Source organism: Myxine glutinosa, chromosome 5, assembly GCF_964187855.1.
Source record: "Myxine glutinosa chromosome 5, kmMyxGlut1.1, whole genome shotgun sequence".
NCBI classification, from domain to species: Eukaryota; Metazoa; Chordata; class Myxini; order Myxiniformes; family Myxinidae; genus Myxine; species Myxine glutinosa.
In genome coordinates, this window is record NC_136265.1 from 184086320 (window position 1) to 184102340 (window position 16021).

The following is a 16021-nucleotide window of genomic DNA, read 5'->3' on the forward strand; positions in this document are numbered from 1 at the left end:
AACATTGCCTCAAACAGGGAACCATGATTGTCATGGGGCCCGCAAGGCTAACCCCCGCTCTAGCGGGGAAAATGGCCTTAAAAACGATCATTCATTCATTCATATCGATGGTCAAACATTTCAATGACAACACAATGTTTGATTTGAGAATGGATTTGCCATTTTTTTTAAAAAATGTAAATTTTTCAGTTTTTTTTCTTCCTTACTGATTTTTCAATTGCTTTTGTTGTGGTTACTTTTCCACAGGGTAAACAATTCTGTTTTGCCATTTGTAGGTTGACTGGGACTCCATCCAACGCAGGTATTGGGTGAGCTGGACCATGATTCAAGTTATCGGTTACGATGCAGACGGCCATCCTCCCGTGACGGTCTCTCAGAAGATAACGCCCCCTCTTGGTCGAAGCACTATCGGTACAGGTGGACTATTAAAAAGCTCAGGTAAGTGTCGGAGCAAGCTCATGCTTAGGAGAATAATTTGAGGATGATCTTGATCTCTTGCAAAATAACTTTAGCTTTCCTAATCCTTTAATTATATATATTTTTCACCAGGTATATCCACCCCGCATCATGTTTACCTTTGACTTACAACTTTCATAAGTTTTTGCCCATGTTATTTTGAAACACGTACAAAACATTAGATAGTAATTGCAAGATGCGTGAAGCTAAAAGGGATTTGGCAAAATAGAATAATTTGAAAATGAAACGTGAGCCTTTTTCAATCTCACGTTAATGGCGATCGTTATTATTTAGATCGACGAAGGCAACGTTGGCTTTCATCGTCATCATCTTCTTATTATAATAGAGCAAACGTATATGGTTATGTCGGTTTGTATGTATGTATGTTTGTTTGTATGTGTGTTTATATGCGACCAAAACGTCTTCTTCTTCTGCAAATAAAATTAACACCCTCTTACGTTTAGACTGCTGAGACCCCTCAGACCTTTGACCCTTTAAGTCCCCCAAGACCCTTAAGACCACCAAGACCCCTGAAGACCCAAAATGCCATTAAAGACCCAAAATGCCATTAAAGACCCAAAACACCCAAAACATCCCAAAGACCCAAAATACCCTTGAAGGCCCTGAGGCCCAAAAAGACCCTGAAGGCTCAAATGGCCCCGAAGACCCAAAACACCCTGAAGACCCCAAAAACCCGGAAGACCCCAAAAACCCAGAAGACCCAAAACACCCTGAAGACCACAAAGACCCTGAAGACCGAAATGGTGCCGAAGACCCAAAATATCCCGAAGACCCAAAATGCCCCAAAGACCCTGAATACCCAAAAGGCCCTGCAGCCCCCAAAGACCCTGCAGACCCCAAAGACACTGCAAACCCCAAATACCCTGAAGACCCAAAATAACCTGAAGACCCAAAATACACCAAAATGGTCAAAGTTACGTATCCCTCTGAAACCACGTGCGGTGAGGCATGTGGAGCGCGCCGAGTCATGCTAGTTGATTGAATGAAGATATTAATTTGGTATTTATACTGAGGCATCTCTTCAGTAATTGTTACTTGTGACGTCATTGGGGATTTTTCAGAATGACTTGTCTGTTTATGATTTTATGCAGGGTCAAGAAGACCAGGTGTGCTTAACCATGCACTCGGAAACTTTTATGCATCGAGTTCCATCGATGAAGCACTTGACGAAACGGATCCTGCGAAAAGTGAGTGGTGGGAACTCCTCTTCTTTTTGAAGAAACTGGAAGGAAAGCAGCAGCAGGAAGCTTGTGACATCATACAGATTGCCATGAATGTGCAGGTGGGTATGATGAAGAGCTTACACCTGATCAGTGCTCAGGCCACAATGATTGTTTACCATTTGTCAGTTTGTGCAATTTTCTCACTGAGCCGTGAGTACTGTTTCAGTTGAATGTTGAGGAAATTTCAACTGTCTTCACGATGTCATAGAAACCCCCATCATTACACTTACTTCAGTATCATTGGGTATTTCATTGTAATAAAAATATAGTTCAATAAAGCATCTCAAAATGTAAATTCCGTCCTCGTCCGCTTTGTCCTAAACTTGATGAAAACAGTTAAAAGTAGAACGGCACTCGGTGGAGTGCGTGTCTCCGTCAGGCTGAACAGTTTACGTTTTGTATCCCACCGATAGGCGGGATATGAATCCGGACTTGAACTAAAATCATATTGGCTTGTTCTTGTCACCTACCTAACTCATCCACCAAGTTTAGTCATAACTCGTCCACAACGTTTTAGATTTCGTGTTGTATATCATTTTGCTCCCCTCTCAATGGTGAAGAATTATTTGATAGATTAAAATTATTCTCGGATCCAGAAACCGGATCTTCACCAAAATTTAATTGATTCATACTTGGCACACACCCAACCTGTCCACCAAATTTTGTCAAAATCCATAACCTTTTGCGATATCCTGCTCACAGACAAACAAACAAGAAGACGTCATGCGGAGCACGATACTTGCAAAATCCGCCCCCCACCCCCAAGAAAAAAAATTCCATTGATACAGCAAATTGTCCATTTCATCAAGATTAAGATTGACAATCTTGATCAAAGCTTGGGTCAATAGGAAGAAAAGTGACGATTTTTCAGATGAAAAATGATGAATTTGGAAGGTTGACCTTGAGTTGACCTTTTGACCTTGTGACCTCAAAAATAGTTAGTTTCCATATTTAGTGATTCAATGTGCAAATGCTGTTCAATTTTCAAGTCAGTCGGATGAAAATTGAGGATTTAAAAAACTTGGCCTATGTTGACCTTTTGGCCTATGCTGACCTCAAAAATAGTGAATTGTGACCATATATTATGACCATATATGTGAATGAATTGTGACCATATATGTGACCAATGCTTGAATTCAGTGACCATATATTATGTAAATCCTCTTCGAATTTCAAGTCAATCAAATGAAAATTGGTCATTTTAGAAATTCGGCCTATGTTGACCTTTTGGCCTGTTTACCTAAAATATAATTTGTGGTTGAATTCAGTGACCAGATATGCAAGTCCTCTTCAAATTTCAAGTCAATTAGATGAAAATTGAGGATTTTAGAAATTTGGCCTATGTTGACCTTTTGGCCGATGTTGACCTCAAATATACTTGGTGGTTGAATTCAGAGACCAGATATGCAAGTCCTCTTCAAATTTCAAGTCAATCGGATGAAAATTGAGGATTTTAGAAATTTGGCAAAGTTGGTGACCTTTGGCCTATGTTGACCTTTTGACCCCAAAAACGATAGGCTTCTCAATTGGGACGACCTATTCAACTTGGTGAAGTTTCGTGACGATCGGTTTAGAACTGTGACCTGTAGGCCGGTGACAAACAAACAGACAAACAGACAGACAGAACCACAAACGCAACCGACCAATATACTTGAAAAATCTTAGATTTTTTAAAGTAACAAACAGACAGCGTGAGAGAAAATACAACCTCTGTCCACCTTCAGTGGCAGAGGTAAAAATTGTACATTTCATTCATTTGTTTTCTCCATACTCTCATCTATATTATAATAGCCGTAGATGATTCTGTCTGTCTGTCTGTTGGGCGTCTGTCCGGGGTGTGGCTTACTCGGTTTGCAGAGTAGCTCCACCCATAGCTCCACCCATTCTGGGAGAGCCTTCGCTTCATATAAACAAATATCCACCATTTTATTAACTCGCATAGCTTTGAGGCCTGTTTTGTAGGCCCGTGGTGTCTTGCTCTCTCTCCCAGTTTTATTTCAAATCAAATTCGATATATCATTTCATTTTTCACAGTCGCTAACATAGTTTTAGACTCGGTTGAAAAAAAACGGGAAGAAAATCCAATGAAAGTTGCCCTTTATAGAACGAAATGAATTCTCAAAGGCCTGTAACTTCAAGGCCATTGAGTCTCTCTCACGCCTTTATCTCCAATCTAACTCACCATCTGATTTCATTTTTATCGATGGTTTTGGACTCGGTGTCAGCAACACGGGAAAATGCAGAGATATATTTTTAAAAATACACCATATCACCGCCCACCGCCCAACCGCCAACAACCATCCAATATGTATCATACACCGCCCAACATGACAGACGGAAAAATGTCGACATTGTCGCTTTTTCTTTAAACCGAGTGAACCGAGCCGAACCGAATGAATTCACCGTTTACTTTTGATGACAGTCGTCACAAAACGACATATATTTCTTCGTTTTTATTTCATTCAACATTATTAGCCGGAAGTAAAATATGGTTCAGGAAATTACCGAGAGATATTTCTTCGTTTCTTTATTTATTAGTTATTTGTGCATACACTTTAAATAGGTTTATTTGAAATCTTTAATTTTCACAATGTAATATATTTGTCATTTGATGATGACGAGACACTTCCTCTTGACTCGTGACAATTCATGCGTTGTGTGGAAGCTTCTATTTCCAAAATGAATGACACAGTCGATGAAGAACGACTCGATGTCAGCAACGCGGGAAAATGCAGAGATATATTTTTAAAAATACACCATATCACCGCCCAACAACGATGTCTCCATGTCTCTCGGTCCCTGCTCTCAAATGTTGTGTTTGTGTCCTTCCCCCTCTCTCCCCATCTTGTCTACCGCTCCCGATGTTATTTGTTTTATGTGTCTGTTTGTCTTTCTGTGTGATTAATGTTCGCTCTTTCACGAGCCTCGATCTTGTATACAAAAAAAAAAAAAAAAAAAAGTATCATACACCGCCCAACAGCCAACAAGTATCATACACCGCCCAACATGACACAGACGGCAACATGTCGACATTATCGCTTTTTCTTTAAACCGAGTGAACCGAGCCGAACCGAATACACCGAGTGAATTCACCGAGCGAATTTCATCCAATTCCACCGAGTTTCATGAAATTACCGAGAGATATTTCTTCGTTTTTATTTTATTCGTTACCAGCAGAAGTACCCAGCGTTGCCGGGCGGGGGAGGGGGGAAGGGCACGTACACTTTAAACATGTATATACATGTGGGATGTGGGATATATACATGTGGGACATGTGTACGTGTGTGTGTGTGTGTGTGTGTGTGTGTGTGTGTGTGTGTGTGTGTGTGTGTGTGTGTGTGTGTGTGTGTGTGTGTGTGTGTGTGCGCGTGTGCATATGTGTGTGTGTGTGTATATATGTGTATGTAGGCTAACCCCCGCTCTAGCAGGGAAAATGGCCTTAAAATGCATGTTGTTGTTGTATGTGTATATATATGTGTCTGTGTGTGTGTCTGTGTGTGTGTATGTGTGTATATGTGTCTGTACGTGTGTGTGTGTCTGTTTGTGTGTGTGTGTGTGTGTGTGTGTGTGTGTGTGTGTGTGTGTGTGTGTGTGTGTGTGTGTGTGTGTGTGTGTGTGTGTGTGTGTGTGTGTGTGTGTGTGGAGATGTATATATGTGTATAAAAAAAAAAAAAACACCTTTAGAGGCCATTTTTCCCCGCAAAGCGGGGGTTGGCCTTTTTCGGGAGCCGTGGTTGTTGTTGTTTTTCGGTCCCCTTTTTGAAGCAATGTTTTACGGCCGGATGCCCTTCCTGACGCCAACCCTTTTTGCCGCCTTTAACGACAAACAGGGAATTACCAGTGAACTGGTACTCAATTAGCCGACCTCGGAAGGATGACAGGCTGAGTCAACCCCCCTGGCGTTAATTCAGCGATCGACCGGGATTCGAACCCAGGATCCTAGGATCCTAAGCCGGCACCCTAGCCGCTAGCCCAACACCAGGGTTAGATGTATATATGTGTATAATGTGCATATATGTGTATATGTGTATACATATGTGTATACATATTTGCGTGTGTGTGTGTGTGTGTGTGTGTGTGTGTGTGTGTGTGTGTGTGTGTGTGTGTGTGTGTGTGTGTGTGCATGTGTGTCGATGTACGTGTGTGTGTATGTGTATATATGTGTGTGGGTGTATGTGTGTGTGTGTGTGTGTGTGTGTGTGTGTGTGTGTGTGTGTGTGTGTGTGTGTGTGTGTGTGTGTGTGTGTGTGTGTGTGTGTGTGTGTGTGTGTAAACATGGGCCGGTGTGTGTGTAAAGTGTGAGGAGGTATTGGAGAGGAAAATGCAGAGATATATTTTTTAAAATCGCGCCATGATGATAAACGAAAATACACCGCCTAAAATAACAGTCGACATATATTTAAAATTCGTCACACACATCCATGCCCGTGGGATTCCCACGGGTGGGAATCCCACGGGCATGGATGTGTGTGACATTTCGACATATTGAATTAGATGCTGCGCCTGCACATTCAGTTATATAAAATGGTTACTGGCAATTGATCACATCCACAAATGATGTAATCCACACAATTTATGTACTTTACATAACGTTAATAGGAATACATGCCCGTGTAGATGGGAATGACATATAATTCACCGAAAACGTTGAAGCAACCGCATAATATTACGGTGATGTTTAACTCTGAGTGAGAATAGTTCTAAATTTTAAAAACTTTCTTCTGATATTTGTGATTTATTTCAAACAAACTGTATTTCCCATCTACACGGGCATGTATTCCTATTAACGTTATGTAAAGTACATAAATTGTGTGGATTACATCATTTGTGGATGTGATCAATTGCCAGTAACCATTTTATATAACTGAATGTGCAGGTGCAGCATCTAACTCAATATGTCGAAATGTCACACACATCCATGCCCGTGGGATTCCCACGGGTGACCCCGCTAGTAATAAAGGTTTGTTGAAGATTTGATGACAAAAGCTCGAATGGTAAAATTGTTATGGCCCAATCTATGAAATCTATGATAGAACTGAAGCTCAATCTATGATAATACATGTGAGTGTGTATCAGTTAGTCAGTCAGTGTGTCTCCTCCATAACTCAAAAACCATGAAATCTAGCGGCCCAAAGGTTGCATGCAAATGAAGGGGATTCCAAGGGAGTGCATGAATGAAAACAAGGTACACCCCTTTTGAACACAATTAACAGGCTTATTAAATTAAAACCAAAAACAGGCTTACCCTTGGTCAGCCTGCATTCACCTCACAGGGGTCTTAATCTGTCATTTTGTTTCAGCACAATGACAAATTCCTTGTATTGAAACCACAAAGACCTCTCACGAACTAATTGAAGTATATAATCAAAATCTGTCTTCAGATTTGAGGATCGGAGCTGGTGCACTAAATAAGTGTTAAAATCTGGAGTGAAATCTGAACATTTTAAAGAAATTATCGATTCTTCGAACTAAGCTTTGAGCAAGGCTCCCTCATTCTCCATTTATACACAAAAAAGTGTGAAATTGCCAAAGCATGAAACGTAATTTTTTTATACTGTTCTGTTCGATTTGATTAATGGCTTATTTAATTAATTTTCAAAAAGTTACACCTTTGGATGAAGCACTGGTGGTTTAGGTATACTATTAGCCAATTGATTAAGAAAATATTTTATGATTATTATTTATTGATTTTAATTATGCAATTAATCAATCAATTTATTGTACATCTCTCCTTCCCACTGCATCCCTGGTGTTGGGCTAGCGGCTAGCTAGTAGTGCCGGCTTAGGATCCTAGGATCCTGGGTTCGAATCTCGGTCGATCGCCGAATTAATGCCAGGGGGGTTGACTCAACCTGTCATCCTTCCGAGGTCGGCTAATTTGAGTACCAGTTCACTGGTAATTCCCTGCTTGTCGTTGAAGGCGGCAAAAAGGGTTGGCGTCAGGAAGGGCATCCGGCCGTAAAACATTGCTTCAAAAAGGGGACCAAAAAACAACAACTACCACGGTCCCCGAAAAGGCCAACCCCCGCTTTGCGGGGAAAAATGGCCTCTAAACGGTGGTTTTTCTCCTTCCCACTGCCACCGTGCAGCTCATAGAGACGGCATTGGGTGGGAGAGGTGTACAATAATTGATTGATTAATTGCATAATTAAAATCAATAAATAATGATTATATAATATTTTCTTAATCAATTGGCTAATAGAATACCTAAACCACCACCGTTTCACCTGAATCTGTAAAAAAAAAAAGAAGAAAAAAAAGAAGTAATTACTCGAATCATTAAATAATTAATCGATTAATTGATTAATTAATAAACCAAAAATATCCTTTACAGGCAAATCACTTGGTCATTGTCAGATTGTGGGGGGAGGGGAGGGGGTCTGAAAGGCCTGATAACAAGGTTGTATTTGCAACCTTGCAAACTATGTAGGATTGAGTGCATCCTGATTGTTGAAGAACTGAGTGCATCCTGAATTGTTGAAGAACATTCCATTCGTTTTTGTCTGGTGAAATGACCCTTAAACCCTTTTAGATCCGAAGGGGTCTACGAGGTTTAAAGGGTGCAAGGGCCTAAATGAGTCTAAAGTTTTGAAAGAGTCTTGAGAGGACTTCTTATTTGTCCGTATGCAGCACAAGAATGCGAGGGATAGCATCACTTGCGAAGGGTGTGGCTGTGCCACTGACATCCTCTGCTGGTGAGGGCAGGAATTTGCAATTTGGCCATGGTGCCGGCGATAGCCCTTTACTCTTTACGAAGGACACCATGGGATCCTTATCGTCCACCGTCAAATGCCAGCAGACAGGATGCCCAGTTTAACGTCCATCCGAGGGATGACACACATCCACCCCCCCCCCCCCCCTCCACCCAACTCTCTGTCCTCCTCCCTCACCCCTGTTCAACTCTCCGTCCTCCAACCTCCCCCTCCCCGCCCGACCCTCCATCCTCCACCCCCCCCCCTCTGCCCAACTCCCCGTCCTCCACCCCCTCCCTCTTCCCCACCCAACTTTCCGTCCTTCAACCCCATCCCCTCCCCCTCCCCTTTGTTCCTATTCTTCAAAGCAAGAGGTTGTTAACGACATTAAGAGGTAAAAAATTAATGTAGAGGATAAATTACGAATAAGATCAAATTAAATTAAGAGGTTTAAATTAAACAACAATGAAACATCTCCAGATGATGGAAACTTGAAATATGTGTTGGACATACAAACTAATATAGATTACATTTTGAGTTGATTAGCTAATTATGTCACCACCTGGATGGAAAATTTACTAAAGAGCTCCATTATTTTTTGCACATTGACGTCATGAATCATCATGCCGAGTTTCAAAATGATCCGTTGAGCCATCTTGAAGTAGGAGGGGAAAAAACTAAAAAAATGTTAAACGGATCCACAGACTGAAGGACATTGTTATGGCTTTGATAGGTCGTGTCGACTTTGTCACAGATGAGCTAAAACTGAATGAACTAGAACGGCACTCAGTAGAGAGTATACCACCACCTGGTTGGCCATATCACTCAATGGTGAAGAATCATTAAAAAAAATTATAGTATCCGGATCTTCACCAAAATCGAATCATCTTGTCCTTGTCACATACTCTACATCTCTGCCAAATTTCGTCTGAATCCGTCAACAAATTTTTGAGATATTTTGTTCACAGACAGACAAACAAACAGACAGGGGTGAACACATAACCTCCATCCACCTTTGGTGGCGAAGGTAATAACGAGCATCCAATTGTGTGATGGACGCAGCAAACGTGCCAAGCAGTTCCACAATATATCGAAGTCTATAGGTTGTGCTGAGTTCGCTGAGATGATATTTGCTGCTGAATGGAATGTTCCTACACACAGGGATCTAAAGGGAGAAAAAAAAAGAACATCCATGATCAGATGTGGATATTCGGAGCTTTTGAAAGTTTCTCATTTTTTGTCTTTATTGCATCAGGCTACATTTCCTTGTTATGACCTGCTTGTTGTTACCCTGCGTACACGAAGCGAAAATGTGGACCTACGAACTTGGTTCACTTATGTTTGTCCATCGGTCAGTTTATGATCGAACAACGTGATTTAATTGAGCGTGATATTTTGAACTTGAATTGGAAGGCAAGTCTGCTGTTTTACCTGATGGAGGTTTACTTTGGAGGTTTACTTTGGAGGTTTACTTTGGTTTACTTTGGAGGTATACTTTGGAGGTTCACTTTAGAGGTTTACTTTGGAGGTTTACTTTGGTTTACTTTGGAGGTTTACTTAAGAGGTTTACTTTCGTATACTTTGGAGGTTTACTTAAGAGGTTTACTTTCGTATACTTTGGAGGTTTACTTTGGAGGTTTACTTTGGAGGTTTACTTTGGAGGTTTACTTTGGAGGTATACTTTGGAGGTTCACTTTAGAGGTTTACTTTGGAGGTTTACTTTGGAGGTTTACTTTGGTTTACTTTGGAGGTTTACTTTGGAGGTTTACTTAAGAGGTTTACTTTCGTATACTTTGGAGGTTTACTTTGGAGGTTTACTTAAGAGGTTTACTTTCGTATACTTTGGAGGTTTACTTAAGAGGTTTACTTTCGTATACTTTGGAGGTTTACTTTGGAGGTTTACTTTGGAGGTTTACCCTGGAGGTTCACTTTGGAGGTTCACTTTGGAGGTTTACTTCAGAGGTTTACTTTGGAGGTTTACTTTGGAGGTTTACTTTGGAGGTTTACTTTGGAGGTTTACTTTGGAGGCTTACTTTGGTTTACTTTGGAGGTTTACTTTGGAGGTTTACTTTGGAGGTTTACTTTGGAGGGTTACTTTGGTTTACTTTGGAGGTTTACTTTGGAGGTTTACTTTGGAGGTTTACTTTGGAGGTATACTTTGGAGGTTTACTTTGGAGGTTTACTTTGGAGGTTTACTTTGGTTTACTTTGGAGGTTTACTTTGGAGGTTTACTTTGGAGGTTTACTTTGGTTTACTTTGGAGGTTTACTTTGGAGGTTTACTTTGGAGGTTTACTTTGGTTTACTTTGGAGGTATACTTTGGAGGTATACTTTGGAGGTTTACTTTGGAGGGTTACTTTGGTTTACTTTGGAGGTTTACTTTGGAGGAATACTTTGGAGGTATACTTTGGAGGTATACTTTGGAGGTATACTTTGGAGGTATACTTTGGAGGTATACTTTGGAGGTTCACTTTGGAGGTTTACTTTGGTTTACTTTGGAGGTTTACTTTGGCTCTGAATTTGTCCCGATCTCACATGTACAGAGAGGAGTAAGATTTTTAGCTCACCTGGACTTTTGTCCTGTGAGCTTATGTGATCGATCCGTGTCCATAGATAAGTCAGTCAACCAGTCAGTCATGAGTCCTGTAAACACTTCAATCATTAACGCTTGAACCAAAGGATGTTGATGAAACTTGGCCACAAGCTTCATATCTGATGCCCAATGAAGGTTTATTTACCGCTTCAAAATCTGCGCTCATTAAGGGTGTCTACGGGGGTGGGAGTTTGTTTGGAGGTTTACTTAAGAGGTTTACTTTCGTATACTTTGGAGGTTTACTTTGGAGGTTTACTTTGGAGGTTTACCCTGGAGGTTCACTTTGGAGGTTCACTTTGGAGGTTTACTTCAGAGGTTTACTTTGGAGGTTTACTTTGGAGGTTTACTTTGGAGGTTTACTTTGGAGGTTTACTTTGGAGGTTTACTTTGGAGGTTTACTTTGGAGGTTTACTTTGGAGGCTTACTTTGGAGGTTTACTTTGGAGGTTTACTTTGGAGGTTTACTTTGGAGGGTTACTTTGGTTTACTTTGGAGGTTTACTTTGGAGGTTTACTTTGGAGGTTTACTTTGGAGGTATACTTTGGAGGTTTACTTTGGAGGTTTACTTTGGAGGTTTACTTTGGTTTACTTTGGAGGTTTACTTTGGAGGTTTACTTTGGAGGTTTACTTTGGTTTACTTTGGAGGTTTACTTTGGAGGTTTACTTTGGAGGTTTACTTTGGTTTACTTTGGAGGTATACTTTGGAGGTATACTTTGGAGGTTTACTTTGGAGGGTTACTTTGGTTTACTTTGGAGGTTTACTTTGGAGGAATACTTTGGAGGTATACTTTGGAGGTATACTTTGGAGGTATACTTTGGAGGTATACTTTGGAGGTATACTTTGGAGGTTCACTTTGGAGGTTTACTTTGGTTTACTTTGGAGGTTTACTTTGGCTCTGAATTTGTCCCGATCTCACATGTACAGAGAGGAGTAAGATTTTTAGCTCACCTGGACTTTTGTCCTGTGAGCTTATGTGATCGATCCGTGTCCATAGATAAGTCAGTCAACCAGTCAGTCATGAGTCCTGTAAACACTTCAATCATTAACGCTTGAACCAAAGGATGTTGATGAAACTTGGCCACAAGCTTCATATCTGATGCCCAATGAAGGTTTATTTACCGCTTCAAAATCTGCGCTCATTAAGGGTGTCTACGGGGGTGGGAGTTTGTTTGCCCCCCCCCCCCCCCCCCCCCCAAAATAGGTATTTCCTCTCTTCTCTGAAACGACACGCACTATTTCAATGAAACTTGCTCACAACCTTCGTCGCCCATGATGTACAAAAGTTTGTTCATGGCATTAAAAATATCAAGGTCTGAGGGGGCTTGAGTGACTGTAGCTCCTGTTCCAGGTGAGCTTCAGGACCCGCAATCCTATTTTTTTAAATCTATCTGCCTGCCTGGCGGTCAAGCAAAATAAAACATCATTCCAAACAGGAAACCTATTGTTTTAGCGACTGTTATAAAGGACACAAACAACATGCACGAAGAACTCATGTGACGTATGAGATAGGGTGATGTAATTGACACTGGTGGAAAACTACCGGAATTAATTTATTTATACACTTGAACACTGTAGAACACACATCACTCTTTTATCACTTCCAAGAACCTCCAGTTTTGCAGTGCATGTTATACAAGGTGGTGTATAAGACTGCATCAACAGCTCTGAACTTCCAGATTTTTCTTTTATATGACCGTTACAATCATTATTTAATTTTGGTCAAATTATATAGTTGAACACTGCGTGGGGTAAGGTGTTCTTTAAACTCTCTAGTTTATTTATTTTATTATTTTTTACATGTTTTGTTTTTGCTGATGCTGACTTTTACTTCTTTTTTGTTCTTCAGGTTGATTCCCTAGATGACTGTGCCTTGGACGTTCTCCACCCATCTGCCGACCTTATCGTTCGATTGCTCGTTTTCTTGCTCGACATCCACCCGACAATCCGCAGAGACATCATCGGTTCACGGGTCTTCAAAAAAAATGAATCAAAAATTCGTGACGTGGACGCCACGCTGTGCTTCGTGTGTCGACCTAAGGAAAGCTTGACCTCGATTCAAGTGGCGTTTCAGCAGTCTTGCTCCAAGAGGCCAAAGACCGATGAACATTTGGATGCTTTGCTCGCTTCCCACTTGCCACTGGGAAAGGAGCAAAGGAAGGAGGTTGTCACGTCTTGTTCACTTCGGGAAGTAAATGGTGTTCCCAGCATGAACGAAGAACCAGGCTCTGTGGAAGGTCAGGAGGAAAAGCAGAGGCAGTTAAACGCCATTGTGAAAGCTGGGCATAAGACGTTCTTGGAAAAGTCAAAGGATATTTGGGAAGCCATGAGGCAACAGCCAGACTGCAAGGCTCTGCAAGTAGGAGGCCTCAATATTATGAGAAGCATGTTGCAGGACGGTCCAGTACCCGATGACAGCATTGATCTTCGAGAGTCCTACATGCGCTCGCTTGTTGAAGAAATGAATACGTTTGGCAGGGACAAGGAGGTCTTGTACGCCTGCCTGCTCCTCATCGAGTCCACTTTTGAGGAATTTGACTATCGGGAGGCGTTCATCATGGAGGCCGGAATCAGTGCATTGCTACAATGTTTGCAGAAAAATACTCACTTTCCCTCCATACAGCACCAGGGCCTGAAGGTTTGACTTTTCTTCCCTGCACTTCGCTTTTTTGTGGATCATTCATTTTGTTTTGTTCATTCCTTCATCTTACATCTTGTGAATTCATTGATTTTTCTGTGTGGTACGCACTATGCAATGAACTTTATTACCTCCGCCACCAAAGATGGATGGAGGTAATGTTTCACCATTGTTTGTCTGTTTGTTACTTGCAAAATCGAAGATTTTTCAAGCATATTGGTCGGTCGACTTTGTTATCCTGTCCCTTTTGTCTGTCTGTCTCTATCGCCTACCAGTCACAATTCGAAACCGATCATCATGAAACTCTACCAAGTTGCCGAGGTAGTCACGACTGAGAAGCCTGTTGATATTAAGGTCGAAGGTCATCTGGAGGTTAAATTTCTAAAATTGGCATTTTTCATCTGATTGACTTGATCATTCAACAGCATTTGCATATTGAGTCACTAAATTGGGAAACCAACTATTTTGAGGTCAAAGGTCAACTCAGGGTCAAACTTCCAAAATCATCAATTTTCTTCTGAAATTGCATCAATTTTCATCCGATTGACTTGAAAATTTAATAGCATTTGCATAATGCCTCACTGAATTGGGAAACAAACTATTTTGAGGTTAAATGGTCAAAGGTCAACTCAAGGTCAAACTCCTAAAATCATCAATTTTCATCTGAAAAATCATCACTTTACATCCTATTAACCCGAGCTTTGATCAAGATTGTCAATTTTAACCTTTATGAAATGCACAATTTGATGGAGCAATGGCAACCTTTTTTTGAGGGGGGGGGGGGGGGGGCAGTGTGGATTTTGCAAGTATCTTGCTCTGCATGACATCTTGTTTGTTCCTGTCTGTTTGTGAACGAGATATCTCAAAAAGTTGTGGATGGATTCGGACGAAACTTGGTGGACAGGTTGTGTGTGTGACAAGGAAGAATTGATTAGATTTTGGTAAAGATTTGAATCCGGATCCGGATCCGGATCCATGAATTTTTTTTAAGTGATTCTTCACCATTGAGTGATTGGGCTAAAACTGAAAAAGCACGATATCTCAAAAAGTTATGGACAGATTCGGACGGAACTTGGTGGACAGGTTGTGTATGTGATAAGGACGAATCGACTTGATTTTCGTGAAGATCTGAATACGGATCCGGATACGAGACATTTAATTTTTTAAAGTGATTCTTCACCATTCTGAGATAGGGCCAAAAACGATAAACATATAGCATGATATTTCAAAACGTTGTGGATGACTAGTGACAAAAGTTGGTGGATGCGTGGGGTAAGTGTCAAGAACAAGCCAATTAGATTTTGTTTCAGGTCCGAATCCAGATCTGACCTAACGGTGGGATACAAAACGTAAACTGTTCAGTCTGGCGGAGGTGTGATCTCTACCTACCGAGTGCTTTTCCAGTGTTCTGGGTATTGTTGTGTTTTGGTTGTTGTTGTGTTGTGGTTTTTTGTTGTGCTGTTGTTGTCTTGTGGGTGGGTGTGTTGGGTGTTGTGGGTGTGTTGTGGTGTGGTGTGGTTGTTGTGTTGTCCTTATCATATGGCTGGGTGTGTTGGGTGATGTGGGTGTGTTGTTGTGATGTGGTTGTTGTTATGTTGCTATCTTATGGGTGGGTGTGTTGTTGTGTTGTGGATGTTGTGTTGTCTTGTGGGTGGATGTGTTGGTTGTGTTGGGTGTTGTGGCTGTTGTTGTGTCATGGGTGTTGTGTTGTGCTGTGGGTGTTGTGTTGTGGGTGCTGTGGTTGTCTTGTGGGTGGGTGTGTTGTGTGTTGTGGGTGTGTTGTTGTTTTTTTGTGTTGTGGTTGTGTTGTGTATGTCAGGTGCAACATAATATTTCTTGTATGCAAACCTGGTTGGCTTGAGGAAATCCATCTCCCTCCATTGGTGATGCCTCCCTCCCTTGATGTATAATTGATCGTGCATTTTGTCATGCATGTGGCAGGTTCTGAAGGTGATGACACATGCAGACGAGTTTGATGTGCCTCCAAAGTCGAGCAGCTTTTGGTTGTACAAGGACTTGGTGCATAGAACGTTCTTGGCACTGAGCTCTGATACACCAGATGGGCTTCTGGCCGTCATTCCACAGACCATGCAGCGAATGCTGGATACACCCGGGTGAGTGAGTACAGGCACACCCAACCTATGCCTTTTTTGTTTGGTTGGTTATAATACAGAGTCGTGGCTCATGGAGGAGCTAGAACCCACAAGGGACCCGGATGTAACAACGAAAAAACAAGAAATATGTCGTGCATAGCACGATACTTTTGAAATCCCTCAAATAAGTTGTTGGCCTATGTTGACCTCAAAAATAATTGGTGCTTGAATTTAGTGACCTAGAATGCAAATCCTCTTGAAATTTCAAGTCAATCAGAAGAAAATAGAGGATTTTAGAAATTTGGCCTA

The 16021-nt window shown here is 41.3% G+C and overlaps 1 protein-coding gene across 8 annotated transcripts in view; it reads left to right on the forward strand.

Moving 5' to 3' along the window:
• The window catches only part of CUL9 (cullin 9), a 321162-nt gene that overhangs the window by 54254 nt on the left and 250887 nt on the right, over positions 1-16021 (forward strand). For all 8 annotated transcript variants that reach the window (XR_013623648.1, XR_010984381.2, XM_068115286.2 and 5 more), the window contains 4 exons: positions 276-438; positions 1569-1759; positions 12831-13619; positions 15561-15733. Coding sequence is in view for 6 of the 8 variants with exons in the window: in XM_068115286.2 (XP_067971387.2) it covers positions 276-438; positions 1569-1759; positions 12831-13619; positions 15561-15733 (1316 nt within the window). In the remaining 2 variants the exon portion in view is untranslated. The remainder of the gene's footprint in view (positions 1-275; positions 439-1568; positions 1760-12830; positions 13620-15560; positions 15734-16021) is intronic.